At 31.6% G+C, this 25,517-nt stretch overlaps 1 protein-coding gene across 1 annotated transcript in view; it reads right to left on the reverse strand.

Annotated features, from left to right (window-relative positions):
* Dscam4 (Down syndrome cell adhesion molecule 4) overlaps positions 1–25,517 on the reverse strand; it is a 304,268-nt gene that overhangs the window by 265,242 nt on the left and 13,509 nt on the right. The window contains 1 exon segment of the mRNA XM_085943975.1: positions 5,346–5,541. Coding sequence (XP_085800101.1) covers positions 5,346–5,541 — 196 coding nt within the window.

A 25,517-nucleotide genomic window follows, 5' to 3' on the forward strand; every position in this document is an offset into this window, starting at 1 on the left:
AGGCATAGAAATCCAAAAAGGTAATACAGTCTATTCTATGTTAGTACTCTTGGGGTATCCAGAAGACTGGATGAAGTATTTTATATCAACTAACTTACTAAACAGGTAACTTAGTATATCAATAGTTTTATAAATTTTATTTTATTGGTTTATTTACGTGTACTTATATTTTTTAATTGTCAATAATTTTGTTTTACTCTTTTATTATTCAAATTGTGATTTTTATATTATAATTTATTAATTCTCTATATAATTCTCAATGTAATATAATAATATTATGTAACTGTCTCTTTGCAATAATAAAATACAAGTTTCTATCACATCAAGTATAGGTTTTTATTAAATTAGTATTATACTTAGTAATATTATTCATGAAAATTATTCAACGAAAGAGAAACAGCTTTTTATCTGCATAATTAAATTACATAATTAAGTTACATATATTTTTTCATAATAAATGTAACATCGCAAAATGCATACAATGTGAGTAACTCACTCTCATAGAAGCTTGTCACATTTCAAAGCCTGTATGCTGGGTTGTATTAAGTAATCATTCAAAATTTTCTCTTTGTCCCATTTATTTTAAATCTGATATCGGGCTTAAAATATCACAAGAGCTTAACAATGCTCTAAAGAGCTTTTAAAATTATTTTTGAAATATCTGGTTCAGAGTGTTTTCATTGTTATGTAATAATATGTAAGTTGTTTTATTGATTTATGTGAAACCCAAAATTTAAAATATTTCAATGTTATATAATAAGTTATGCTAAACAAATAAAAGTAATAATTTTGAGTTGGTATTAATATCAGCTTATAACAATCGGATATATAATTATGTACTTGTCTTACCTAACTTTTTAAAATATTGGTTGGGCTAATTATATTCGCATTCAGCCTTTCTTTCCACCAACCTCAAATCCCCAAATATTGTTACAAGAACACCAGTCATGGGCCATGATCGACCATGATGAAAGTTACGTTTAGTTACTCCGAGACAGCCGAGCCCATAGGTTTGTTAAACCTATCGCGCTCTATCTGATACAATACATATATTTATTCATATCAAATCTATCTATTAGACCTTCGTTGCGCTAAACCTGATACGGTTTGAGCGAACGTCACGTGAATCATCCATCCTGAACTTGTCATCATTTATCTGATTACAGTCCACTGCAAAAGCTCCACCTTTTGTAATTTATATTTTAATACCATCATCATCAGCCAGCGTCGATCCACTGCTGGATGAAGACCTCCTTTAGTTCCCTCTACTCTTGTAAGTCCCTAGTTTTTTGCTGCAACATACGTCCACCGAACTTTATGAGTTCGTCTACCCAGCAGGTTTTAAGGCATTTTGTGCGCCCCCCCTGTATCCATTGGGTACCACAGTATGGCAGGATTTTTCCATCAGTTGTCCACTCGCCGAAAAACATGTTCAGCTTATTGCCATTTCATCTGCTTAGCGACCCCTATCATATTGCGTACTCTTGTCTGTTTCCTTCGAAATAAGTTACTTTTGCGATATGCGTTATGCCCAATATGTACCTTTCCATGTCACGTTGTGCTACTTGTACTTTTTATTAAACCATTTTTTTTTACCTAACATGTATCTTTCAATTCAACTATATTAATTACAATTTATGCTTGTTCAATTCACACGAAACACCGGACAAAATAATAGGGTGGAGTGAGCTTAGGAAGAGAGAAGAGGCACTTAATCCAGTGAATATACCCCAATTTATGATGGTGATGTATGTAAATACTAATATCATAATAAAAATTGCATAAAATTATAAAATATATAACTAACTAAAACATCTCATATTTTACATACAATGTAGTTTAAACCTTTCCTAAATAAGCCTAATAACAACAACTAACTTTGAAATTCCATCAACTATAAACTAGCTTTAAGTAGTTATCCTCTTTTCCCAGAAATACCGCAAACTGCAGAGACTACTCAATAATTCTATGAGAGCATCACGAAAGGTCTTAAATTACAACTCCTAACTACTGACTTAAGTATTTTCCATGTTAAAATAGCTTTCCCAGAATTTAATCAATCGTGGATTGCATAAGTTTATGAACGTACATAATTTTGAAAACACTTATGAGAAAATATATTATAACCTATAGAAAAAATCTTTTTGAAAACAGTTTAGGTACCGTTTAAAAAAAAAGATTTTTTTTTCGGTTAGGTACATGTTCAAACACGCGCGTTAACATGTTTTTACTCCTTACTTCAGTTTTAGTTTGTCAATTTATGGCTACGGCCGTATGTTGTAGCTTAACTACTGAGGAATGCCAAAAGAAATGGCGTATTTCAAAAAAACACTACCTTATTCTTAGGTCAATAGTTATTATAAAGCAATCATTATTCGTAGGATGTTTATCACACTTGAATGGTCAAAGATATAGATTATAATAAGTAACTTTATAATTATCTTCAAATGTGTTAATCTTGCCCATTTTTTGAATAATAAAATGCCTAATTCTTGTCAAATTTGGGATCACAGAGATTATCAATATATTTTTTTATCGTAAATATTTCACTATAATAATGTCAACATAAATTATACTGATGGTTTTATAAATGCGTTTAAAATTAATAAATGTAAAAAATCTTAACACCACTGCACATTTATGTACTCAAATATGACTTATTCTAAAACATTAGAGCGAGAGGTTTAAAAGAATACTATTTTATGTAACAAAAATACTTTATGCAGTCATCAAATGTTTAAAATAAATATAAAGGATAATAAGGCTTCAAAATTATATAAATAGATTATCTACAACGTTTAAGAAATGTCCAGGATCATGCTTTTAAAATAGAATAAAAGCTCCATTTTGACCTACGCTGAGCATGTCCCCCCATAAGTGCTCAGGAATGGTGTCATTAGAACTAGAAAAAACGATTTGCTTTATAAGTGAAGGTGAAAAAGTGTAGTCAAGCTCATTGTGTATTAAAAACCTGCACAAAAACGATAACCGGATAAAACAGAACATGACTAAACAGAACTTATTTTTACAGAATTTATTAATTAAATACTTATAAAACATAAGTTTATAAATGAAATATATATAAATATGTAATATATAATATAATCACCTCATGGTGGCTATTCAGCGTAAAAACCTTAATTTATCTGCTTGATTTTGATAATCATGCACCAACTTCACAGAATTATAATAAACTCATTATTTTGACGTGCCTAGTCACCCAAGCATTTTGAACATATTAGATCGATTAAGACGAAATATACGAGTAGGTACCTAACTTTCCGGAAACAACGAGTTGAGTCCAGTTTAATTGAGGCTTTCCAGCGATTGAGAATGGAGAAATTACTTAATTTGATTTTTTACGACGTATTGAAAACCTGTTTTATTAAAAATCTATACAGTATAATTATGACAATTTCATTATTAAATGTTATATTTTCCTGAAGGGTCAAAGTTATATTTATCGCTGTTCTGTTTTATCATCGTTCTGTTTCTTCATGATCTATTATTTATTCATGGAACCACAAAAACGTAGGATATTATGATTTTATTACTTTTTTTCACTTTTATTATATTTCAAAATAACCCGTTTTCCAACCAATAACAATTTCATTCTTCTTTTTGTTCTCCAGCAAAATTATCGCTTTATCGATGAGCTTACTTTTGCAGTGTGCTTTTTAATTAGGTGTTTCAAGGTTTTAGATACACATTGGTGGGATTTTATCAGAGCTAATCTAACCCAACCTAAACGTTTTAACATAAGAATCGAATATTTTGACATAACCTAACATAATAAGATAACCTAACATAATAAAACTAATATGTACTTACATAAATGATAATTATTATACTAGACAATTTTAATTTTAATGCTAATATAATATTGCATTTATGACAACTTACTGAAATAGAACAAAAGTCGTGTAAATTATGGTGTTACGTTAGATTGGGTGGGGTCAGATAGTATTCCCTCTAGAGTAGGGTACTATACAGATAATAATTTAAGCATTATCTATGAGTACGTATACAAGAAGAGAATTGAAAATATGTCAGACCTGTTTTTAAATACTATGTATTACAGTATTTTTTGATAATATTTGTAAATACGAAAATGAAATTTTGCTATTTTAAGGGAACAAAAAATTCCTATTATAACAACTATCAATTATTCATTTATTTTGAAACTCATAGAAGTATTGTACATTTTTGCGATTGGTCCAAATGGTTGACTTAAATAAAATAAAAAAAAGAGTTTAACCAGCTACAAACAAAAGTGCTATTCTATCATACCAAGCATCACTATATACTCAGACCATGACACGAAACTCTAAGCCCCATGATATTGCTAGTTATTTCTCATACTTCAATAATTAATACAATATACTGTTTGTATAATTTTTAACTGGCCATGGTGGATTTTCTTCCAAACTCTTTGAGCTTGGACTTGTCACACGGCCAACATGTCGATGAGGAGGAGAACTACAAGATGCAAACCATATTATCTGGGAATTATTGGAGATGTGATGAGAAAATGAAGAAATACTCGAGTCAGTTCAATCAGCTGTCGCTACTTAGTCGCCACAAAAAGGCCAATTTCGTTGCGTTAATATAAAATGCGGACGCCAAAATCTTTTCACATAGTACCTTTTGTATGACAGTATTTTTTTAGTTTTATTTTTTGTACTAAGTATATATTTACAAATTAGAATCATCTATTTTTGTTAGTTCACCGTGCTACTAACTCTCTCCTATGGTCACTTTTTATTAGAAACTCTCTGTAAACTCAGTCAAAGCATACTTGAATGCTTGATGACTTTAGATATCTGTTCCTGAGACATTCTCAGCTGTAAAAAAATGCTGATGCTTTATATCAAGGCGTAGGTTATCGTGATACGCTCGATTTAGACTGAGTGTGGTGCAGAGTAGTTGGTTTGGAGCGGTCTATGTTTGTTTTATTTGTAGAAAATAATGATTGTTGTAAATTGAAATAAATGGTAATAATTGAAACGAAATATACAATTGCTTTCAAAGATAACCAATAACTAGCACTTCCATCGTAATTAGAGCACCACCTGAATGTAGTCGGTTTGTATCATACACATTATTATTTCCGTAGGCTTTAATATTATAATATATACAAAAATGCTGCTAGACCACACTTAACTAGTATGATTATTAGTATGATTTTAAGCATAATATTTTAATTGCTAAAAATTAGGTTGGATTTTGAAGTCAATAAAGAACATCAATCATCATCAATGAAGAATTAATATAATATTATTTTGTGTTTTTTTTTTAATTTATGTATATTTTATACAAATTAAAGATGTTAAGAGTTTACTAACCCGCTCTGACGTGAACTTCTCTGGAGATGACAGTTCCAACTTGATTTCTGAGTCGACAGCGATAGGCGGCTGCGTGGACGTCACGCCTCAGCAGGTCTCCAGGGAAGGGCGGAAGGACCAGGGAGCCGTTGGGTAGAGCCGCTCTCAATCCTTCCACATTGCTTGCTGGAGAACCATCGGCAAGGATCCATTCAACCTGATTAAAAACGAAAAATAATAAGATCAGCATACAAAGATACCAATACAAATAATAGGTACTACTACATCCACATAATGAAATGTTTTTGTTTGCTCTTTTTGGCTTCTTTATTTGTATTCAGTTGCATTAGTTTGATAATAATTATGGTGCTAAAGAATAAAAGGGTAAACGTGACAAGACGCAGGTATCTAAAAATAATAGTTACGGCCAGTTTATTTCTTATCACCAAATACGTATCTATGAATGGAACAGAATTCAACCATGCAACAACCAAACTGTCATAAATGAAAAGTTTTACGTAGGTACTTCAATCTTCCATTAGATTACTTTTACATGACATTTTATAGATAATATATGAATTATGTTACTATTTCCATAGTACGTGATTTGAATATTTTGGCCAGAGTTGTCCTTCTTCTTTTACTAAAAATATTAAAACATAAAGACATAGTCTATTCATGAAATAAGTATCTAATAAAAATCATTCAAGTATGGAGTGTTAAAAACAGTTTAAGTATATACTGATACGTATGGGTTTGCGGAGGGTGCTGATTTCCACTTTTCCACTTATTAAAAACACCGATTCAGGGACATTAAGTAAGTATATTTCGCTTGACGATAAACAATTAATTGTTAATAACATTTGTAAAGGCGCGCTGTGGCGCGAAAAAGGTAGCGAATCGTATTTGGAGGCGACGTAAGGGCTGAAGGGTAGGTAGCCGACTGACCGTACCTACCCTCGATCCTTCGTTTGCCTAGAAACAGATAACGGTAACGTACTCTTTGTTTGTTTCGCTGTGCATCATCGACCATCGTTTAGCCTTGACTCATTTACAGTTACAATAATATTATCATTATATTCTCAACTCTGTCGATTGGAGGATTGTTGATGGGGGATTTAGGCATTATGATATTTGGTAACAATACTTATAAGTTCCAATCTCATATTTAACTTTAAAGTCGATTTACTCAATTCAATAACATGTGCACTCATATTAATTTAATCCTCATTTCCTATATTTTATTGTTTTCAAAGTTGGTAATTTCCATATTATCCTTTGTTATATTTTTCTCGGTTCTGCTACTGTAAATATTTCCTTCGAAAATATATATTAGTATATTATTACATATATTCATAATATAGCACAACGAGGTATGGAGAGGTGCATGCTGGGCATAACGTGAAAGGACAAGAAGAGGAATGAGTGGATAAGGAAGCAAACAAGGGTTTGCGATGTAATAGAGTTTATTAAAAGCCTTAAATGGAGATGGGCTGGACACATAGCTCGAAGAAAAGATAATCGTTAAATAAATTTAGTCATCTAGTTGTATCCAAGGAGTACAGAACGTCCGCAAAGTAGTTACCTAGAGGCCGCTGGATCGATGAAATGATAAAGTTCTGAGGAAGTACGTGGCAACGCAATGCACAGTATCGAGAGAAGTGGAAGCAGCTTGAAGAGGCCTTCATCAAGCAGTGGATAGATTCAGGCTGATGATGATGATGATATTCAAAAACTATCAAATCGACCTTCTGGTAAAATTTAAATTATTCATCATCCACCATTTTTTTTATATCTTTCGATCAACTTAGGTCACATTATTAAGCTTTTGGTTTTTTTATAATTATTTATTATTTTACATAATTCAGAATTACTTACTACGTAATATACTAGAGAAAATCTTGAAAAAATGATTTATGTATGTTAATTTATTCAAAAATTTATTAATGAATTGATTCGTTGAATGAAAAAAGACTGCTTAATATTTAATAACTAATAAATATTACCAGGTGGCAGTACTGTCAAAATTCTCATATGTCTTCTCCATCTCTCTCTCTTTTATAAATGTTTACTTTTACATGTACGTTCTGTCGTACTGTCTTTGTTCTGGCGTTCCAGACTAAATTATCTGTCTGTGAGCTGCTGCATCAGCCTTGCGAAGTCTTTGTAGAGTTTTCTGACTTTGTCTAACGCTTAGCTAATGGTTCTTCTTCATTCGTAATGTTTATATTTTTGATACACTATGTATGTTGCCTAAGGTTACACTACGTTACAGGACCAAATCCATAAATATTATAACTAGGTACCCTTCTATCTCTCGAATAACAAACGAATTTCTAAATGCCACTTTGTTGATATTTTAACTCTTTAACTTAACTAAATGTCGTTTATTATTTTTTTATTTAATACTTTGGACGCGGAAGACGCACACGGTGCGTAATGACCAGGCGGCCGATCGATGTAATTAACGTGCATTTTAAAGGGGGCAATTAAAATCTCATTATCTATTCAGCAGCTAAAGCGTTAATATATTTACTATAACGCACTGTCAAAACATCATTAAAGTATCATTTTCTTTCTTTTATGACTCGATTAAAATAAACGATTTCTATATATTTTATAACGTTTTTAGTAGGTCGTATTCTTATTTGTCCGGTACAAATCTTGCAATCGATTTTTAATTAACTTCCCGACTAGCTAGACATTTGAAACTTTTAGAATATATGAACACGATGCACATGCATTTTTTCATACTTTTAGCCATCTTTAATTAGAATTAAATTCATTTTCAGTTAATTCTGTTTTGCATGAAAAGTTATTTCGGAAGAAATCCGTAATCCAATCCACTATTATTGGTTGCTAGTAAATTATTAATATATACGTGCGTTACTATGGAAATCAATATGAGCGTCAAAATGACATCTCGGTATTATTTCTATCAAATACTACAAACAGAAAATTTAAAAACGTTGTAAATAAAAAGTTCTTTTTATCTTGTTATTATTTCTTTTACGTTTACCCGTATGTTCATTTTCCCTACCTCACTTGTCTGATTGATAATTCATAAAATATAATAATTATGTAATTAAGTTTGTAAAACGATTTTTTTTATTCGTAGCCCTAATTAATTTCTTAGACATTTTCTGCTCATCTCAAAATGGTGGATTAAAGAGGTAACCGAAGAATTCGAACATTTATTTTTTGTCTATTGTTTCCATATATATTTTTTCCACGTAGCCCAATAGGACATAAAAGGACAAAGTTAGTTATCATACTACTGTAGCTGGAAAATATACCTTTTCTCGTCGTTATTTATTTGCAACAAATAAAATTAGTCGACATGTGGTGGTCAACAGTGTTACCGTCCACCGGTCGTCGTGAAGTTGCCGACTAGAGGAGTAAATGGAAAAGTTTGTTTTTCCCATTAGGAGCGACGTCAGCCGCCCGTCCATTTTCATTTCCATTCCAGATGATTATAAACTTTCCGACTGCAAATAATTTTAGCTAACTCGTTTCATTACAGATGCGTCAAACGAATATTGTATATTATATATGATTATATATTATTTAGCACCCACCAGTAACGTTCCCGTTAATTATCTATTGTGTGTGTGGATCATAAACTCATATGAGTATTTGATTCCGAACAAAAAGCAAAACTAGATTTTTTTTAATATTGACTGTGGAAAAGTAACAAAGGCGTAACCCACAAAAATAAAATTTTACAGGAGGCACAAAAACGTTTTTGTTATGGTTTTCAGTCAAAGTTAAAATTCAAAATAGACACAACCTTGTAGTGCATTATAATTAATTATTTGGTTTTTATTTAAACTGATATTAAATTTAATGAGTTAATTAAAAAAATACAAACAAAAATGATGGTTAAGTCGTTTATCCCGCGAAACTTCCTTTATTTTTTAATTGCTAGCTAAATTTACATAATAAATCGGCATTTGCAGCCTATATCCTATGCAGGAATCCTTTTTTCAGCAGTTGCTAGTAGCTATATAATCTAATTTAATCATCTTATAACTTCATAATTGGTAATGTATTTTTTTTTCGACCATGCCCGATCCTAATAGGATCATATGGGCCTCCGCAGAGTGGAGGTTTGTATTGACAGATTTTGTTTTTACGAGAAATGGATGTCAGCCACTTGCTCAACCTGTTAGGTCCATACTCTGACTCAGACACAAATTGAAAAACAATATGTGTACTTCTCAGACCTAGAATTCGAACCCGAGACCCACGACGCAATAGGCCAACGCTTAAGCCGTGCGGCCATCGTGGGTGTTAATTTGCCAAGGATATAATAAATTCATGGTGTACTGATACAGTCTCATCTTGGAAGATTCCAGTTTTCTTCTTGTCTGTTCATTTAAGGCTTTGACTCCGTAAAATAACACTGGTATGGTATAGCATCTGATCGCCCTGTATTGAAGTTTTAGTGAGACTATACTTTGTCAGCCATATGTATTTGTTTTCAATTTCAAAAATCAATTAAACCCTGCCAGTTTCAAAGTCATAAGAGATTGACATTAAATCATACATAATTTTCGATAGAAAGAAGATTATTTTTATCTAATATGGTTAGGTTTAAGCAAAATATTATTTTTAAAAGCTAATAAGAACAAGTAAGTATGGCTAAAAAGGTCTACACTATTTTTATCAGATCTCCACATTTTACATCCACTATTATGGTGTGGTACTATAGGTAGGGTTTAATTGAATTTTAAAAACTGCCAGCATCATCTGCAATTTGTATTCTTAAGGCTTACTGACAAAGCTTAGTGTGCAATATTTAATTATGTATGATCGTTAATAATCTACCTCCACCCTTCACTACGAAAATATAAATTTCTGACACGTAAGTACGTTTATAAGTCTCATTTTTATATAATAATCAAAATGAATTGTAATGTAAGTTTAAATTTAACCACCCACTGATCAAATAAATACAAATAATTAAGTATTATTCAAAAAGTAATTAGTAAATAAGTTTATAGTAATATGGCGCGAAAGTTTTGTAACTAACTTTGGTAAGTAAGCTAATTTGGAAACGCGTAAATAACTGAATTCGATTGGCAAAGGGTTTAATAGAAGAGAGAGTATTGTCGGCATATTACTTTGTTGGCACTCAATAATAAATTTTCCCACCCTCAAAACGATCAAATGTCAGTCGGTATTCGAAATACAAAATCACCCTCTGCCCATTCAGTGGCGTGGAACCGATTAAACCAGGTGTCGTAAATTGGGGGCATTTCATTAAAGCGTGGCCAGTGGGCAGTGGCGTTTTGATGGGCGGGGGCATACACAGGTCGGTGTACCCCATGCACGTGATCCGATAAATTAACTTAATGTAATCATTCGTTAACTGCGTGTTGTTATGGTGTATATATTATGTATTTTCCTATGTAAGTAATAGCTGAGTTATTAGTTAGATCATTTTCATGTCAGCATACTATAATATAATATACGCTTAATAGTAATTGGCTATAATTTAAATTAGAAAATTCTAAAAACTTCTAAACAAAACATAATATAAAAAACCGTTGATAGTTTATGATGATATATTTTCAGAAATTTATAGATAATGTTCATTATTTATCAACCAAGGTTTTAATGAAGCTTATTAGGGATACTTTATTACCTTTTATATATATTTTTTGTCTTGAATTACCTTAGCACATGAAAGAAAACAAATAAAAATGTGTAAGAGAGAGAAAGCGATTCAGGAAGAAGAATTATTCAATATCCTACGTATAAATACAAATTCTAAATTTGAAAAATTGGAAGAAACTTATAGTTTAATCGGGCCGTGAAAGAACACAACAATGATACTCTCAAAATACTTTGACAGAGTTCCGTCATAGCATATCGACTGATTAGAATTGATATCGAGTGATTTAATACACACTACAAAATTATAGTAATGGTATTGAAATCTTAAGTAACATACTCAATATAAACATTATGGATGAATAAGAACCACTAGCTAAGCATCACTGCCTGACAAATGAACGAGTTCAGCGATGTTGTGCTCGGCAAAGTTAAGAGACTCTACAAAGACTCGACCAAGCTGATATAGCAGCTCATAGATACATATTTGAGTCATGAGATAGAACATAACACGTACATGTATAGGAGAGAGAAGAAGACGCTTTATTAAGAAGACCATAAGAATAAATTAAGCATGTATTCTTGTTTATATTATATTTCACTTACAGAAAGAGACAATTTTCTTTTTAATTCACTCTAGTAATTATTTCAAAAGTAAAAACATAGGACTGGTATTTCAGAAACCGTCATAATACAGATCATTTAAAAATCAGTTATTTATAATATTATTTACCAGAATTTATCGATTTTCAAACTTGTTGACCGCGAAGCATTTAATGACCATTTAATAACCGCATTTAAATATTATGTTAATTACATAAAATGGCTAAATAATGAGGGCACAACAGGTGTGCCGTCCGCGTGGAAAGAATTAAGAAAGTATGCTTTAAATTTGTCCTTATATGCAATATAAGTCGTATTAATAGGTAACAGTTTATTTTCAACACATATTTGATTTAGAAAGCATTGTAAATAATGATCTGAAAAATAAGGCTTCAATCCAGGAAAAGCTAAGCAACAACCAAAAGCCGCGTATTGAAGAATGATCAGTCTCGACTACTGAATATAGAAAGCTCTGAATATACTGAAAAACGTGATAGGGTGCAAACTAGACATTTATGCGAAATGAAATAATAAAATGATACACCTTTCTTAATACAAAAAACCTCCTTTAATGCAATTTAAGCGAGGTATATTGCATTTGCCGAATTCAATGCTAAGATGATGAAGAAGAAAGATTTTTACTAATAAATTCCCAACCCTGTGATGGTTTCCAAGCCACACAGAATACAGAGAAGAATCGTCGACAATAAAGAAGGCTAGATAAATTTCTGGCAAAAAATTAATAATTTTGTCATATTTTTCAGTATTATAAGAGTTTAAAACATCCGTATTCTGATTGAGTTTGCCTTTGTAATCAATTGAACAAAGAATCTCAACAAGAAACCTAAAATAAATTTTCGTCAACGCGAGAAACGCTGTGAAGTGTTCCAACCGGAAACTAACCGAAAAATGTTTGACTTAAAGTTAGAATAGTAAGTTAGTTTTAAATAAAGTGAGTGATTTCAAAATACGTTTTTTGAAATTAGAAATTGTGTGGCGAAATATTGTAAAATAGCATTGATCATCAACCTTCATCATCATAACTTAACGGCCCACGTGCGCCACGTAGGTCAAAATGGAGCTTTTATGGTATTTTCAGAGCATAATCCTTGACATTACTTAAACGTAGTATATAAACTATTTATATAATTTTGAAGCCTTATTATCCTATATATTTATTTTAAACATTTGATGACTGCATAAAGTATTTTTATTACATTAAATAGTATTCTTTTAAACCTCTCGATCTAATGTTTTAGAAAATAGTAACATTCCAGTACATCCATGTGCAGTAGTGTAAAGATTTTTTAAATTAATTAATTTATAAACGCATTTATAAAACTATTAGTAAAATTAATGTTAACATTACACAGTGACATATTTACGATACAAAATATATTTTATAATCTCTGTGATCCCAAATTTGACAAGAATTAGGCATTTTATTATTCAAAAAATGGGCACGATTAACACATTTGGAGATAATTCTAAAGACACTGATTAAAAGCTACGTCATTGACCATTTAAATGTGATAAACATCCTACGAATAATGATTGTTTTATAAAAATTATTACCTAACCTAAGAGTAAGGTAGTATTTTTTTGAAATAAGCCATTTCTATTGGCATTTCCCAGCTACATCATACGGCCGTAGCGATAAATTGACAAACGATAAATGAAGTAGGGAGTAAGATCATGTTAATTCGTGTGTTTGAACAAGTACTGTTTAAAAAAAAAAAGCTATTTTTTTTCGGTTACACATATTTCAGATAAAAATTTAATCATGTATATCCCAAAATTTCAGCATTTTTAATTATTAAATTCGAGATCAACAAATTTATTCAATTACCAGAGAATTCAAGAAACAATCACTAAAGTCTATAACAATAAAATAACGACGTTTGACTTATTTTACTATTTTCAGTCATATAAAATTTATAACATTTTTTTTTGTTAAGATCACTCAATTTTTAGAATTTATCTCATACGCCGGCATGTTTACAACCAAATTTGCTCGTTCTTTTGTTTGATGCAAGCGGTTGGCGTAGTTTTGTTAGCTTCACTCTATACTAAAGATGCCTTCCTTATCCTCGAAAGCCTGATTTTGGGAGGTTGAAAGAAACCTAACTAAAAGTTTTGGAGATATGAACATCGTATAACAAGACAACTTTTAAACTGAGGCTAACTTATTTCATGATATTATAATATACATACAAGTCAAGCTATATATACCATACATCTTATTTCCTAATTGGCTGGTTTGATATATATAATTGTATACCTACTGTAGCAGGCAAATTTGTTGGAGGAAACTTTATTCTATAAAGGTGGAACCTAAATATGAAAATAAAGTTTAAATGAAATATAAGAAAGGTACAAATTAGGGTCATATAAGTGTGTTTTGACTGAATATACATGAGTGTAAGTGCATCTTATATTTCTCCACCACATGTGTATCTTGGTTGGGTGATCATACCAAGTTCACAGAGCCTGCCAGCGAAGCCACCATATCCAGTCAAGAATTGACTTTTGTAATAGTCCGCAGTCAAAGTGGTTTTCTACATTCATAATTTAATATTTAGAAAAAAAAACATATTACATATCATCAGCAGCCTGAATCTATCCACTGCTGGATAAAAGCCTCTTCAAGCTGCTTCCACTTCTCTCGGTCCTGTGAATTGCGTTGCCACGTTCCACAGAACTTTATCATTTCATCGATCCAGCGGTCTTTAGGTCTACCTTGCGGACGTTTTCCACTTCTTGGGTACCACTAAATGACTAGATTTGTCCAACGATTGTCTCTTCTTCGAGCTATGTGTCCAGCCCAGTTCCATTTAAGGCTTTTAATAAACTCTATTACATCGCAAACCCTTGTCTGCTTCCTTCTCCACTCATTCCTCTTCTTGTCCTTTCGCGTTATGCCCAGCACGCACCTCTCCATACCACGTTGTGCTCCACACACACTATTATATGCGAACAAATTTAAATATCTCATATTACCACGTCAGTTGCCAAAGATAAATATAATGTCTCTAAGCAATACCATCAATACGCCAACTTACAAAATGTTTTTTTGGTACTGTTCGGTTATACGGAATACAGCGGAAAACACATTTTGAAAATACCCGATATACTGGATTATTTGTTAGTTTGGGTTAGTTTAGGTTAGGTTAGGTTGGGTTATGTTAGGTTAGGTTAGGTTCGGTTAGGTTAACCTAACAAATAATTCAGTTTATCGGCTATTTTCAAAATGTGTTTTCCGCTGTATTCCGTATAACCGAACAGTACCGTTTTTTTCTTTGGCTACCAATTCCACCGTATTAAAAGCGTCACACTAATGCCATGAAGTGCTGTAAGACTAAAATTTAATAAGGATTTTTCAAGTAGTAAGCAGAAGTTCTATTCAATTCTATAAATGTTATAAAAGTATGTTGTGTAACTCTCATTATTTTTGAAAAAATAATTATTTACAAAAAATACGTTTACAATATTTTTTTTCAAATTTTTATTCCGATGTCAGTTGAAGAGAACATTTTTCATGATTCGCCGTGGTTCATTTATACCCATTTGCATCGAGAACGAGAAATAAAAATTCTCGAATTGAGATAAATCTGCACACTTTAGTTTTTATTCAAATTTATTTACTTAAATTATTAAAGCTACTCAACTATTCCATTATTTTCTGCATAAATAAATTTATAAAATTGCGCTTAAATATTTAATATAAAATATTAAATATTTCTTGTAAAATAACATTACCATTTAACTAATAATTTTGTATTTTAATATATATTGTATTTACGAAGTATATACTTAGATACATCTAAAGTTGGAGGGTATGGAATATAATGTAATAGTATTATGCATTGCGTACATATATTTTCCGTGTCGTGTGGACCTTATCTTATTTAAAGCATGTTCCACTTATAACATTAGACAGACGAAAAATAATTTTAAATAACCATGTTATCATTATTTTTTCTAAAGCTAACTTCTATAGAGCTTCGAGACATTCGCTGTCAAATAGTTATTTTGATGGCGTTGTATGAAGATCCCCCTGTAATCTCATATGTGAAAGTAGGGTGACTTCGTTGGGCAGGCCATGTCTCAAGAATGGAAGACGCCCAACCACCAAATAGGCTTCTCTTCAACAGACCTGAAGGAAAAAGGAGGGTCGGGAGACCTAGACTGCAGTGACTGGACTATACAGACAGAGACACAGCATCCCTGGGACTAAGGTGGTGGAGGGAGCTTGCGGCAGACAGAGGGGAGTGGATATGTTTTCTGCAGGCGGCCAAGACCCACATTGGGTTGTAGTGCCGATGATGAATGAATGAACTTCTCTATACATTCGCTGTCAAATAATTCTTATATTGACATATGAAATACCTTTGTTCAATCACTCACTCGGTACTGCAGTATTTTTTTTACTTATATACCTACTCAACATGTTTTTCATAATTTTATAATATGCTGATATTATTCTTCTTTTCCTTTCTTTATTTATTATTTAATGATAATTTGTATTTTGATATAAGTACTCGAATATTGTATTTTATATGACGAATATTTTATTACTATTATTCTGTGTACTTAGCTTTACTGTTTTATTTTCTTTCTTCTAAATAAATACATAAACTTTGATATAAATAATTATTACATTTTAATATACAGTATTTATATAATCTTTATATATATTGATACCATTACCCCATCCCCAGAAGCCCTCAAACGCTCAAAGCTTCCGTTAAGTCAGCTGCTGTAAGGATGAGACTCTAGGTAAATGAAATTAAAATAAAATGCATGCCAGTTATCCAAAGTGTAACCAATGATAATATTAACGTTATTATTGGCGGCGATACTTTTAAAACTATGGAATAATTTGTTTATCTATAGTCCCTTATCATAAACACTAATGACACAAGCTATGAAAAAATCGCTGAATTAACCTTGCCAACAGGTGCTATTTTGGTCTCCACAGACCTAAAAAACAAGACACTTTCAAGGAAAATCAAAACAACCTTATATAAAACTTTGCTGTGTCCAGTAGCCCAGCATGAATGAGAATGCTGGGAACTCAGTAAATAGAGTTGATATAAAATAATATGAATATCTTTGGTAGGAGAGATTTGAGAAGAATCTTTTGAACTGTACAATAAGGCAATAAATTTTGAGGTCAATGTATAATAAGGAGCTGAACATACTTTATGGGGACGAAAAGATCACGTGGCATATGAAAATGCAGATATTTATGATCTTCTTAAGATCGAACATGGTGAAAATTAAGTACCTATAGCGTATCTGGCTAGATGATGATCACTACATTATTGCAATTTGGATATTTTAAATTCTTTTTTTTTCATGGTTTTATTACAATAAAAATTAACACACACAAACATAGTTATATTATATTTTTGCAATATATATCTCTATACAATCCACAATCATTCATTCTAACCAACCTAAAATCGCATTAAAAATTCATCAATATCCAATACCTCTCGATTTTCATAGCATTTCTATCAACAATGGATGCAATTATGATTTGCAGGTCGTTGATATTAAAGAATAAACTTTTAGGTTGCCAAAAATAATTTTCAAATCTTTATAATAATATTTTCATAAAAATAAACAAAGAATTCTTGACAAAGCATCAAAACTTAACCATTCTTATTTCACGCAAACTTTCACTAACATGACCTGCAATTACAACTTACGCCCACAAGGACAAAAAGCTCGTCTAACAAGAGCTGCCCAAACTTTGACTGTTGAATTTCCAAACCGACTAGGCCGGAGAACAAGTTTCTCTTATAGAAATCAGAGGCGGGTGAGAAAACATAAGAAACTAAAAAATACGGTTAAGTAAAATATTATACGATGCTTGTTAATAACGATAAACGTTTTCTTTTTCAGATGTATTCTGGAAGTAAGAGAAAGGGTGTAAATCACCATCAATTAAATAATGCCTTGATAATGCCTTGACTCAATGCACCATACATAATTGGAAAACAATTAACCAATAGAAATCTTTTTGAAAAAACTACACGACATCCAGCAGTATTTGAAGCAGCACCCTCTCGGATATGCACTCGTGTGCTCTGGTCACTAGTCTGACCACCAACAATAGGTGACCGGACAAAACAGAACAGTGACAAATGACAAAACAGAACATGACAAAACAGAACAGCCAGGGGAAAAATGAAACATTAATTTTTGTGGAATCTATTTATTAATTAAGTTTTAAACGAAATACATATACTTATATTTATAAATATTTAATATTTTGAAATAACAATTTTTAAGTGAAATCATCGAGGTATTTATACTTTCATTTTTTTGTATAAATATATAATTGATATTATATATTCATATATATATATTCAAAATTGTATAATGTAATCACTGCATCTTGGCCATTCGGCATAAATAACTCAATTTATCTGTTTAATTTTGATAATCATGCACAACTATTGCAAACACAAATATAAAAATTCCGTTTTTTATCTCTGCAGAATTATTAAACTGATAATTTCGTTGTACCAAGTCACCCAATCATTTTGAACATATTATATTGATTAAGATGAGATATCCTAAGATTAAGTTATCTTCATTTAAGGCTTTCTAGCGATGCAAGAATAGCGAGAAATGCATAAATTAGGTATATAATTTGATTTATTATGGCGTATTGAAAATACGTGCCATTTAAAATATATCAACATAATAGAGATAGGACAATTTTAATATTAAAGTTATATTCATTTATCGTTGTTCTAATTTATCATGTTCTGTTTTGTCGTTTTCGGTTTTGTTACTGTTCTGTTTTGTCATGGAACCCAACAATAGGTATGTATGTTCAATAAAATAATGTTACATTGTTAAATCTTGTAAATTGTTCGTTTAATAATAAAAATAGTTTATTAAATTAATCGTATTATAGAATATTGAACGGATTGAAGAAGATAAATAAGTGAAACTAAAAAATAATACAAAGAGGTATCAGTGTAGAAAATTTACATACAAGCCGTGCAATTTAAATTGATATTAATATTTGTCGGTCTTTAGGAATGTATTTTGATGAATCACCTAACGGCTAGCCAATCCGTAACTACCTATAAGTTTAATGTAACAAAAACTCTCATTTATTATCATCACATAATTTATGTCTCATGTTGAATTTGCTTCTAGATGACCTGCGTTTTCTACTATACTATGCCCTCCACAGTGTATACAGCAGAGATACTAATTTAAGGTATACCCTGAGAAAACATAATAAGACTAGCAAGTGGAAGCGATTCTTTGAAGCATTGCACAGTATCCATATTATTATGGTCTACTTAAAAGATTGAATATTGAAAAAGAATTAAAATAAAATAATTATACTATGACATGGGGCAAAGAAATAATCCCAAATTTTCCATAAAATTATCGCGGTGTACTCTTGATCAATCAATATAATTAGTGAACTATATTAACATAGTTTATAATATTTAATACCAATGGAATGCTGGTTTGAGCTGGAATGAAGCAAAAAGACTGGCGAGCTACAATGATTCTTGGATGCGCCGCGTGGTGTCCATATGCTCCAACTAAGGGGCGGATATGGCCGAAGAAGATATATTTTCTAATCGATTACATTTAATGTTTAATATTATTATAAATTAACAGTGGGTCATGTGAATAAAAACTATAAATTTTTGTCAGAACACTGTATCTACTGTATAAAACTGCATGTTTTTAAATTAAATTTCATTTATACGAAAAAATATATGCATATTAGGGTTAAAAAGAGAAATTTAAAAAGTTTTTGTAATTTTTAAGACTATGTATTATTGTTCTGGGCGTCTTATTTAGACATTAAAATATATAAACTACTAAAATAAGCACCGCCTTGTATGGCTCTTATATCACCGCATGACAAGTCGTATTCATGAACCGGCAAACAGAAAATGTTTCGTAAACTTTCGAGCGCCGCGACGCCTGACGCCAAACTCGAAAAAGTCGACGCCGTGAGGTAAAATTCAATTTATGTTTTTCCCGCTAAGAATGAGATCTCGGTTTGTTTTATTCTCGCAGATATTTCGTTGACAGGGCAACATTTGAGGCGCTGCAAAAGTTAAATGGATTGCCGAACTTGTATTGCTCGAGAGTTGGGATGCGAAACAAAGTATTGATTATATAATATTATGGATACTTTGGAATCGCTACTTTCTTTAGATTAAAATTTGCATTTATTATATAATATATTAGCAAATATTACCAAGTTACGTTACGATATAATATTATGTATCAACATTTCCATGCGTCTTCTCCCTGTATCTGTATTTTTCTCTCTCTCATAATACTCGTATATTAACGTGTATATTTTGTCTTACTGTGTTTGTTCCTGTATTCATTAGCCTGACGGAAATGTTGTAGAGGCTTCTGACTTTACCGAGAACGCCGTTGCTATTCTCATTTATTTGTCTAGCGGCGATGCTTAACTGATGGTTCTTCCTCATCCATAATAATTTTATTTTTTAATGGCTGTATATAATGACTAAAATAACAGTAGGTTACAGCACACTATCCTTATTATAACTACCCTTAAATTTCTTAAACTAAAACACATTAATTTATGGATAATAATATAATATCTCGAGATACTATTACTACACAAGTATCTATCAAACTACTATAAGAGTGTTATTAATTATTTTCCTTTATTACTCGATGAAAATAAACGATTCGTCCAATTTTTCAGATTTAAAATTAGCATTTATAAGTGTTTGCTTAATACGTCTTCTCCCTATCTCGCTCTCTCTAGATAATATTATGTTTTCTTCCATAAATTACAAATTATTTAAGACGTAATTTATTGTAAAATACGTCGACGATGGTTGAGCGGCTAATGCATCGGTTTATAATGTAGTAGGTCCCAGGTTTGAATCTTGGGTCTGGAAAATACACTTTTTTTCAATGTGTGTTTGGAGTCAGATAATTGACCTAATTGATTGAATAAGTGGATTAAACCTATTTCTCTTAAAAATCTGTCAATGGTTCGATGACATTGAGCTACTTTACAAGCTGCTTGTTGGTGAATTTACAATCTGCTTGTAAATTCGCTCATTGTCATCATCGAATAAGCTAACAAGCAGATTGTAAACAATCTATCGAGAAAAGTTGAAAGCCGGTCTACTTTACACGCTACACGCTACCGTGTGGGCCGATATGCGTCTGCGCAGTAGAGCGATAGTGGCGACCTTCCGGCAAAAAAACTAACTACGTCCTGTCAAAATAGGCGCTAGCTTGTAGTTTCTGAGCGAGTGGAAAGTTTTGTGTGTCATCATCACAATCGCACTAGCTGACTCGCCCGCTTTTAAATTTGCCAACAAGCAGCTTGTAAAGTAGCTCAATGTCATCGAGGCTTAATACAAACAAACGTCCACCCCGTGGAGACCCATAAATTTATAAAATGAAATGTCTTTGGCAATGTTATCACATTGTATTTCTCAAGGGACCGAGTCCATTATTATCTTTTCGTGATTTTGTATTGTATCATTTTGTTTTATTATTATTTTTAAAATACTTTTATAAAATTCTTATACAAGTGTTTGTGTTTCAATTTTAATGCATCCAAGTATCGATATTTTAACGATTTGTATATTTTATCACAGTAAATTTACGTGAAATGCACTGATATTTGATTTTTAAGTTGATTTTCAAAATCTAATGATTTGATTTTCTCGCTCGTCCTTTGCCAACCAATTGTGCAACGTTAACAACAAAATATATCCGTAGCGTTTAATATCCAACGTGAATTCTTTTGTTTTGATAAAAAAAACCTTGTTACCATTTTAATGTAAATTCAGTTTTTAAATACTCTGAACTCACTCTAAGAAATTTTGTTTGCTATTTTTTTTATGTTGACCTGACATCATTTGGCATAATACAGCATATTTCTGAGACTTTTCAAAATTACATTATAGTTTGATTAAACAAAGTACCGATATCAACAAATAGTATCATATGAAAGCATTGGCGTACTAAACGCATCTCTATTTGTGGGTGGAGAGGAGTTTCAGTGGAGCGCGAGTGGAGTTTTAGTTGAAATTTATGCGTCGAACGCCAATGGAAACTGTTGCTTTGTGTACAAGAGCCCGAATTTGCGGTAATACTGGTTGACGTATGTTATAGTAAAAGTTCTTAAATAATGTGTTAACATTATACACCCATCATGTTGCTGAGTACTAAGTCTCGAAAACAGTGGCAAAGACTCCGTACTAGGTGATTATTTAAAGCCAACCCTCTTAAGAAATATAAGCTTAAATTAATTACTTAATGAGATAAGTACAAAGGTAAAAATATCAACGGATATATATTATTTATTGTGTAAACAACTGAGTTATCTCTATTTAATTTAGGATTTTCATACACATAGATATAATGCATTAAAATCTTATATCGAATCTTTTACTAACACGTGCCAACAAAGACATTGTATAATTGTTGCTTAATTTAATTAAACGCATTTTTTTGTAGTACTTATTCCACTTTTAATCAATAAATTAGGACCGGTAAATATTGTTTTAAAAAAATGTAATCAGTTGAAAATGTCCCTCTGAGGTGGATGAAACCGGTTCTAATTTATTGATTAAAAGTGGAATAAGTACTATAAAAAAAACGCGTTTTATTAAATTAAACTTATTTAATTAAATTAAATTATTATGAATTAATTAATAGATATGACTTGATACTTACGAGCACCTACCAGAATTAGGATATGATTGTATTTCTAATTTACTTATTTAGGTAACTATTTTCTTCCGTCCTTATCTTGTGTTCTGCTGGGCTTTAATTGGGCGTATTTTTTAAATTATTTTATGTAGACATGAATTCGATCTCAATAGTATACAACCACCTATTTCCAATACAATACCTCAAGGTAAATTTTTACGTGGCCACGATAAATTCACGCTAAGGACATGCTTTCTTCATATAATGAGGGTTTTCTTCAACCTTTTCGGGTTATCTAAAATTTTGTCGTTCTACAAAATCAGAAATAATTGCATGTTAATTCATTAAAAAAAGAATTAATTTACGAAACATAAAACTCTTACCAGTTACCCACTCATCAGAAAAATACTAAATTTAAATTTATGAAAGGGTTTGAATAAAAATATATTACTACTTTGAGTTATATTTAACGAGGTTTACGCAATATATGGTTTAATTAGAGATAAAAATCGTTGTGGAAGCTGCCAAATCAAATTGCTCCGTAACGAGGGTGGTAAATAGTGTAAAACAGTAGGCGGGAATTACCGTAGGTTCTCATGGCCTAGGCGTTATATAGCCTAGCTAGACTGTAGAGTATAGGGCGTCGGTGCATTGACGTACCTAGGGGTTGGTTGGAGGGTAACATGTTAATTATAAGAAATCTTTATTATTTTCTCTGCGTATTTTTCATGACATTAAAATATTAATTATTTGTAATGCTAACCATTGAATATTAAAATACGAGGTACTACGTAACATTACCGTAGTAAATGATATGAATGACTATTCTGTACCACGTAGATTGGATGAAGATAGCAATGAATAATTGAATTTATTTATATATTTATAATCTTATGATCAAAAACTTACGTCAAAAATGACACCTCGTAGGAGTGTAACTGTAAGGTTATGTATTTAATAATTAAATATGTATTCAAATAAAATTAAAATAATAATTGGACATCATACAAAATTAAAATACCTGTACTATAACCACAAATAGTGATCCCGATGGAAAGTGGTGAACAACTACATCTATGGGCTGTTACCAATTACCTACTCATTGTGCCATAAATCTCCGGGTGATCTCCGACTCATCTTTTGCATAGCCGGCCGCGCACATAGACGCTTAGCGGCAGTCGCGCGTAACCTCTCGAAACGTCAAAATATTATACTCTGGCTAGTCGTCAAACGCCATTGCATAAAGATGTCATCAGATATTAAAACGCCCAAAACAGCGAGCATTATAAATATTGGTACCGCATAAATTTAAGTAGAAGGCGAAAATATTGGGTTCACCCGTCAATTAGGCATATTATATCGATGCACATGATATATGATCATTTACGATTTCTTGCACAACCATTATTACCATTTGTAATGTGGATATGTATGAAATGCGGTAAGAGGCCAGCAATGACATCTAAATAGGAATTGCTTACTTGTCTCGGTTTACGCAGGCGCAGACTGTAGCACTGGCGGCTTCGACTCGCACCGTGAATCGCATGCAATTTGTTGCTAGCAACACTAGATGTTTATCTTTCTCAAACAAAAATCGCACCCTCGCAACTAAACCGCCACAAGTCCAAATTTACGTGTTTTGAGTTAATTACTACGTTTCATTGTCTATCGCTCATAGTATATGTACCGAAAATTTCATATCTCTAAATCATCAAATTCAAGTCAAAACTTCATTCAATATCTAAACATATTTCAAAAACACAGTACAAAAATGCGAAAGGTAAAAGCTGATTTTCTCTGTTTGACATTTTTTGGATTGTGGCAGTTTAGTTGCGATGGTGCGAAATGTCCCATTCCAAGAATGTGCAGAGCTCCATTGTCAACATGTGTTTTGTGAATAACTATGACGTCATCACTTCGACGTATTCGAGATATTTCAGACATGACGAGTTTATATGTATCTAAGAGGGCTGTTTTTTGAATATACCCAAGTGATGGTTAATCCGCCCCCAACTGTTTCTTCAGTGATTATGAACCTATGCCAGTAACTGATATTACCATTGGTCTTATAATTACTTTATTTTATAGATGCTACATTTTCTGAAACTCAGCACATCTGCAAGCTTATCTGTTTTGAAGAGTTTTTCTATTTTGTATAGTTTTTATTACTATGTATGTATTTATAATACTAGCAATCGTCTGATAAAATTATATAACCAGTTTACTCAATATTTTATAGTGATACGTATCCAAATCAACCATATGCAAAAAAATATTTAACAAAGTATGCATTATAATTCCTGTAGAGACATTCTTGAATGCCTAGACATTAGAGTTTTTAAGACTGCCACTGCACTCCAGCCTACCGCCAAACCGTTCCGACCAATTAAAGGAGGAATTATTATTGTGAATCCGCCCAGTACCAATTGAAAAAAGCTTATGGATTTTTTTCTTAAATGAGCGCTAATAATATAATTATTTTTTTCTCTATAAAAAAGTTGTCATATTGGATTTTTATATCAAAATTATTTTTGTTTTTACAATATAAATTTTATACTGTAAAGAGGAGGAAAAATATCATTACTTAGTAGATGGTCGGAGCAGAAAGGATCTTGAGATTCTAAGCGCATCTAACTGGTGGTCCAAGGTAAGATGGAATAGATGGCGTTGAACAATATTAGACGTGACCAGACTATAGTGTCATTAATAATGATACATATTTTGTAATAATTCAATAGCAATATTGTGTCACTACATTTAAGCATAAAAGATCTTATTGAAATTGCATTTTAATGGGCATTCCTTCATTTCTCTACCACATTCTAATATTATGTTGAGTACACCCTATTATTGTTCACAGTTAATTGAGGGTTTTCCATGTCCAATACTTGAAATAATTGATTCCGGTATACCCAATCTTTGTGGAAGAATCGCTTTCCTGGGCAGACTGCAATAAATATACATCCCAGACACTCTCTTCTCTATTTTACTCAATTCTCAACAAGATGTATTTTATTTTGACTGATTACAAAGCCCACCGTCTTTCTATAGTTGGAATTTTAAGTAAATACCTAAAATAAATAAATGTAGCTATTAGAAATAATTCGCATTAATTGTAGACCAATTGATAACTTAAACTTTAAAGGATAGATCATTCATCCGGAAAATGAAAACGATGTGCGTTCAAGTCCCACTGATTTTAAGGTTTTTCACAATGATGTATTCTTTAGTTATATATACATACGTTTGTTATGTCAT

The sequence above is a fragment of the Rhyacophila brunnea genome, unplaced genomic scaffold (assembly GCF_057557595.1).
Source record: "Rhyacophila brunnea isolate RB1 unplaced genomic scaffold, BYU_Rbru_1.0 scaffold_16, whole genome shotgun sequence".
In the NCBI taxonomy this organism is placed as follows: domain Eukaryota; kingdom Metazoa; phylum Arthropoda; class Insecta; order Trichoptera; family Rhyacophilidae; genus Rhyacophila; species Rhyacophila brunnea.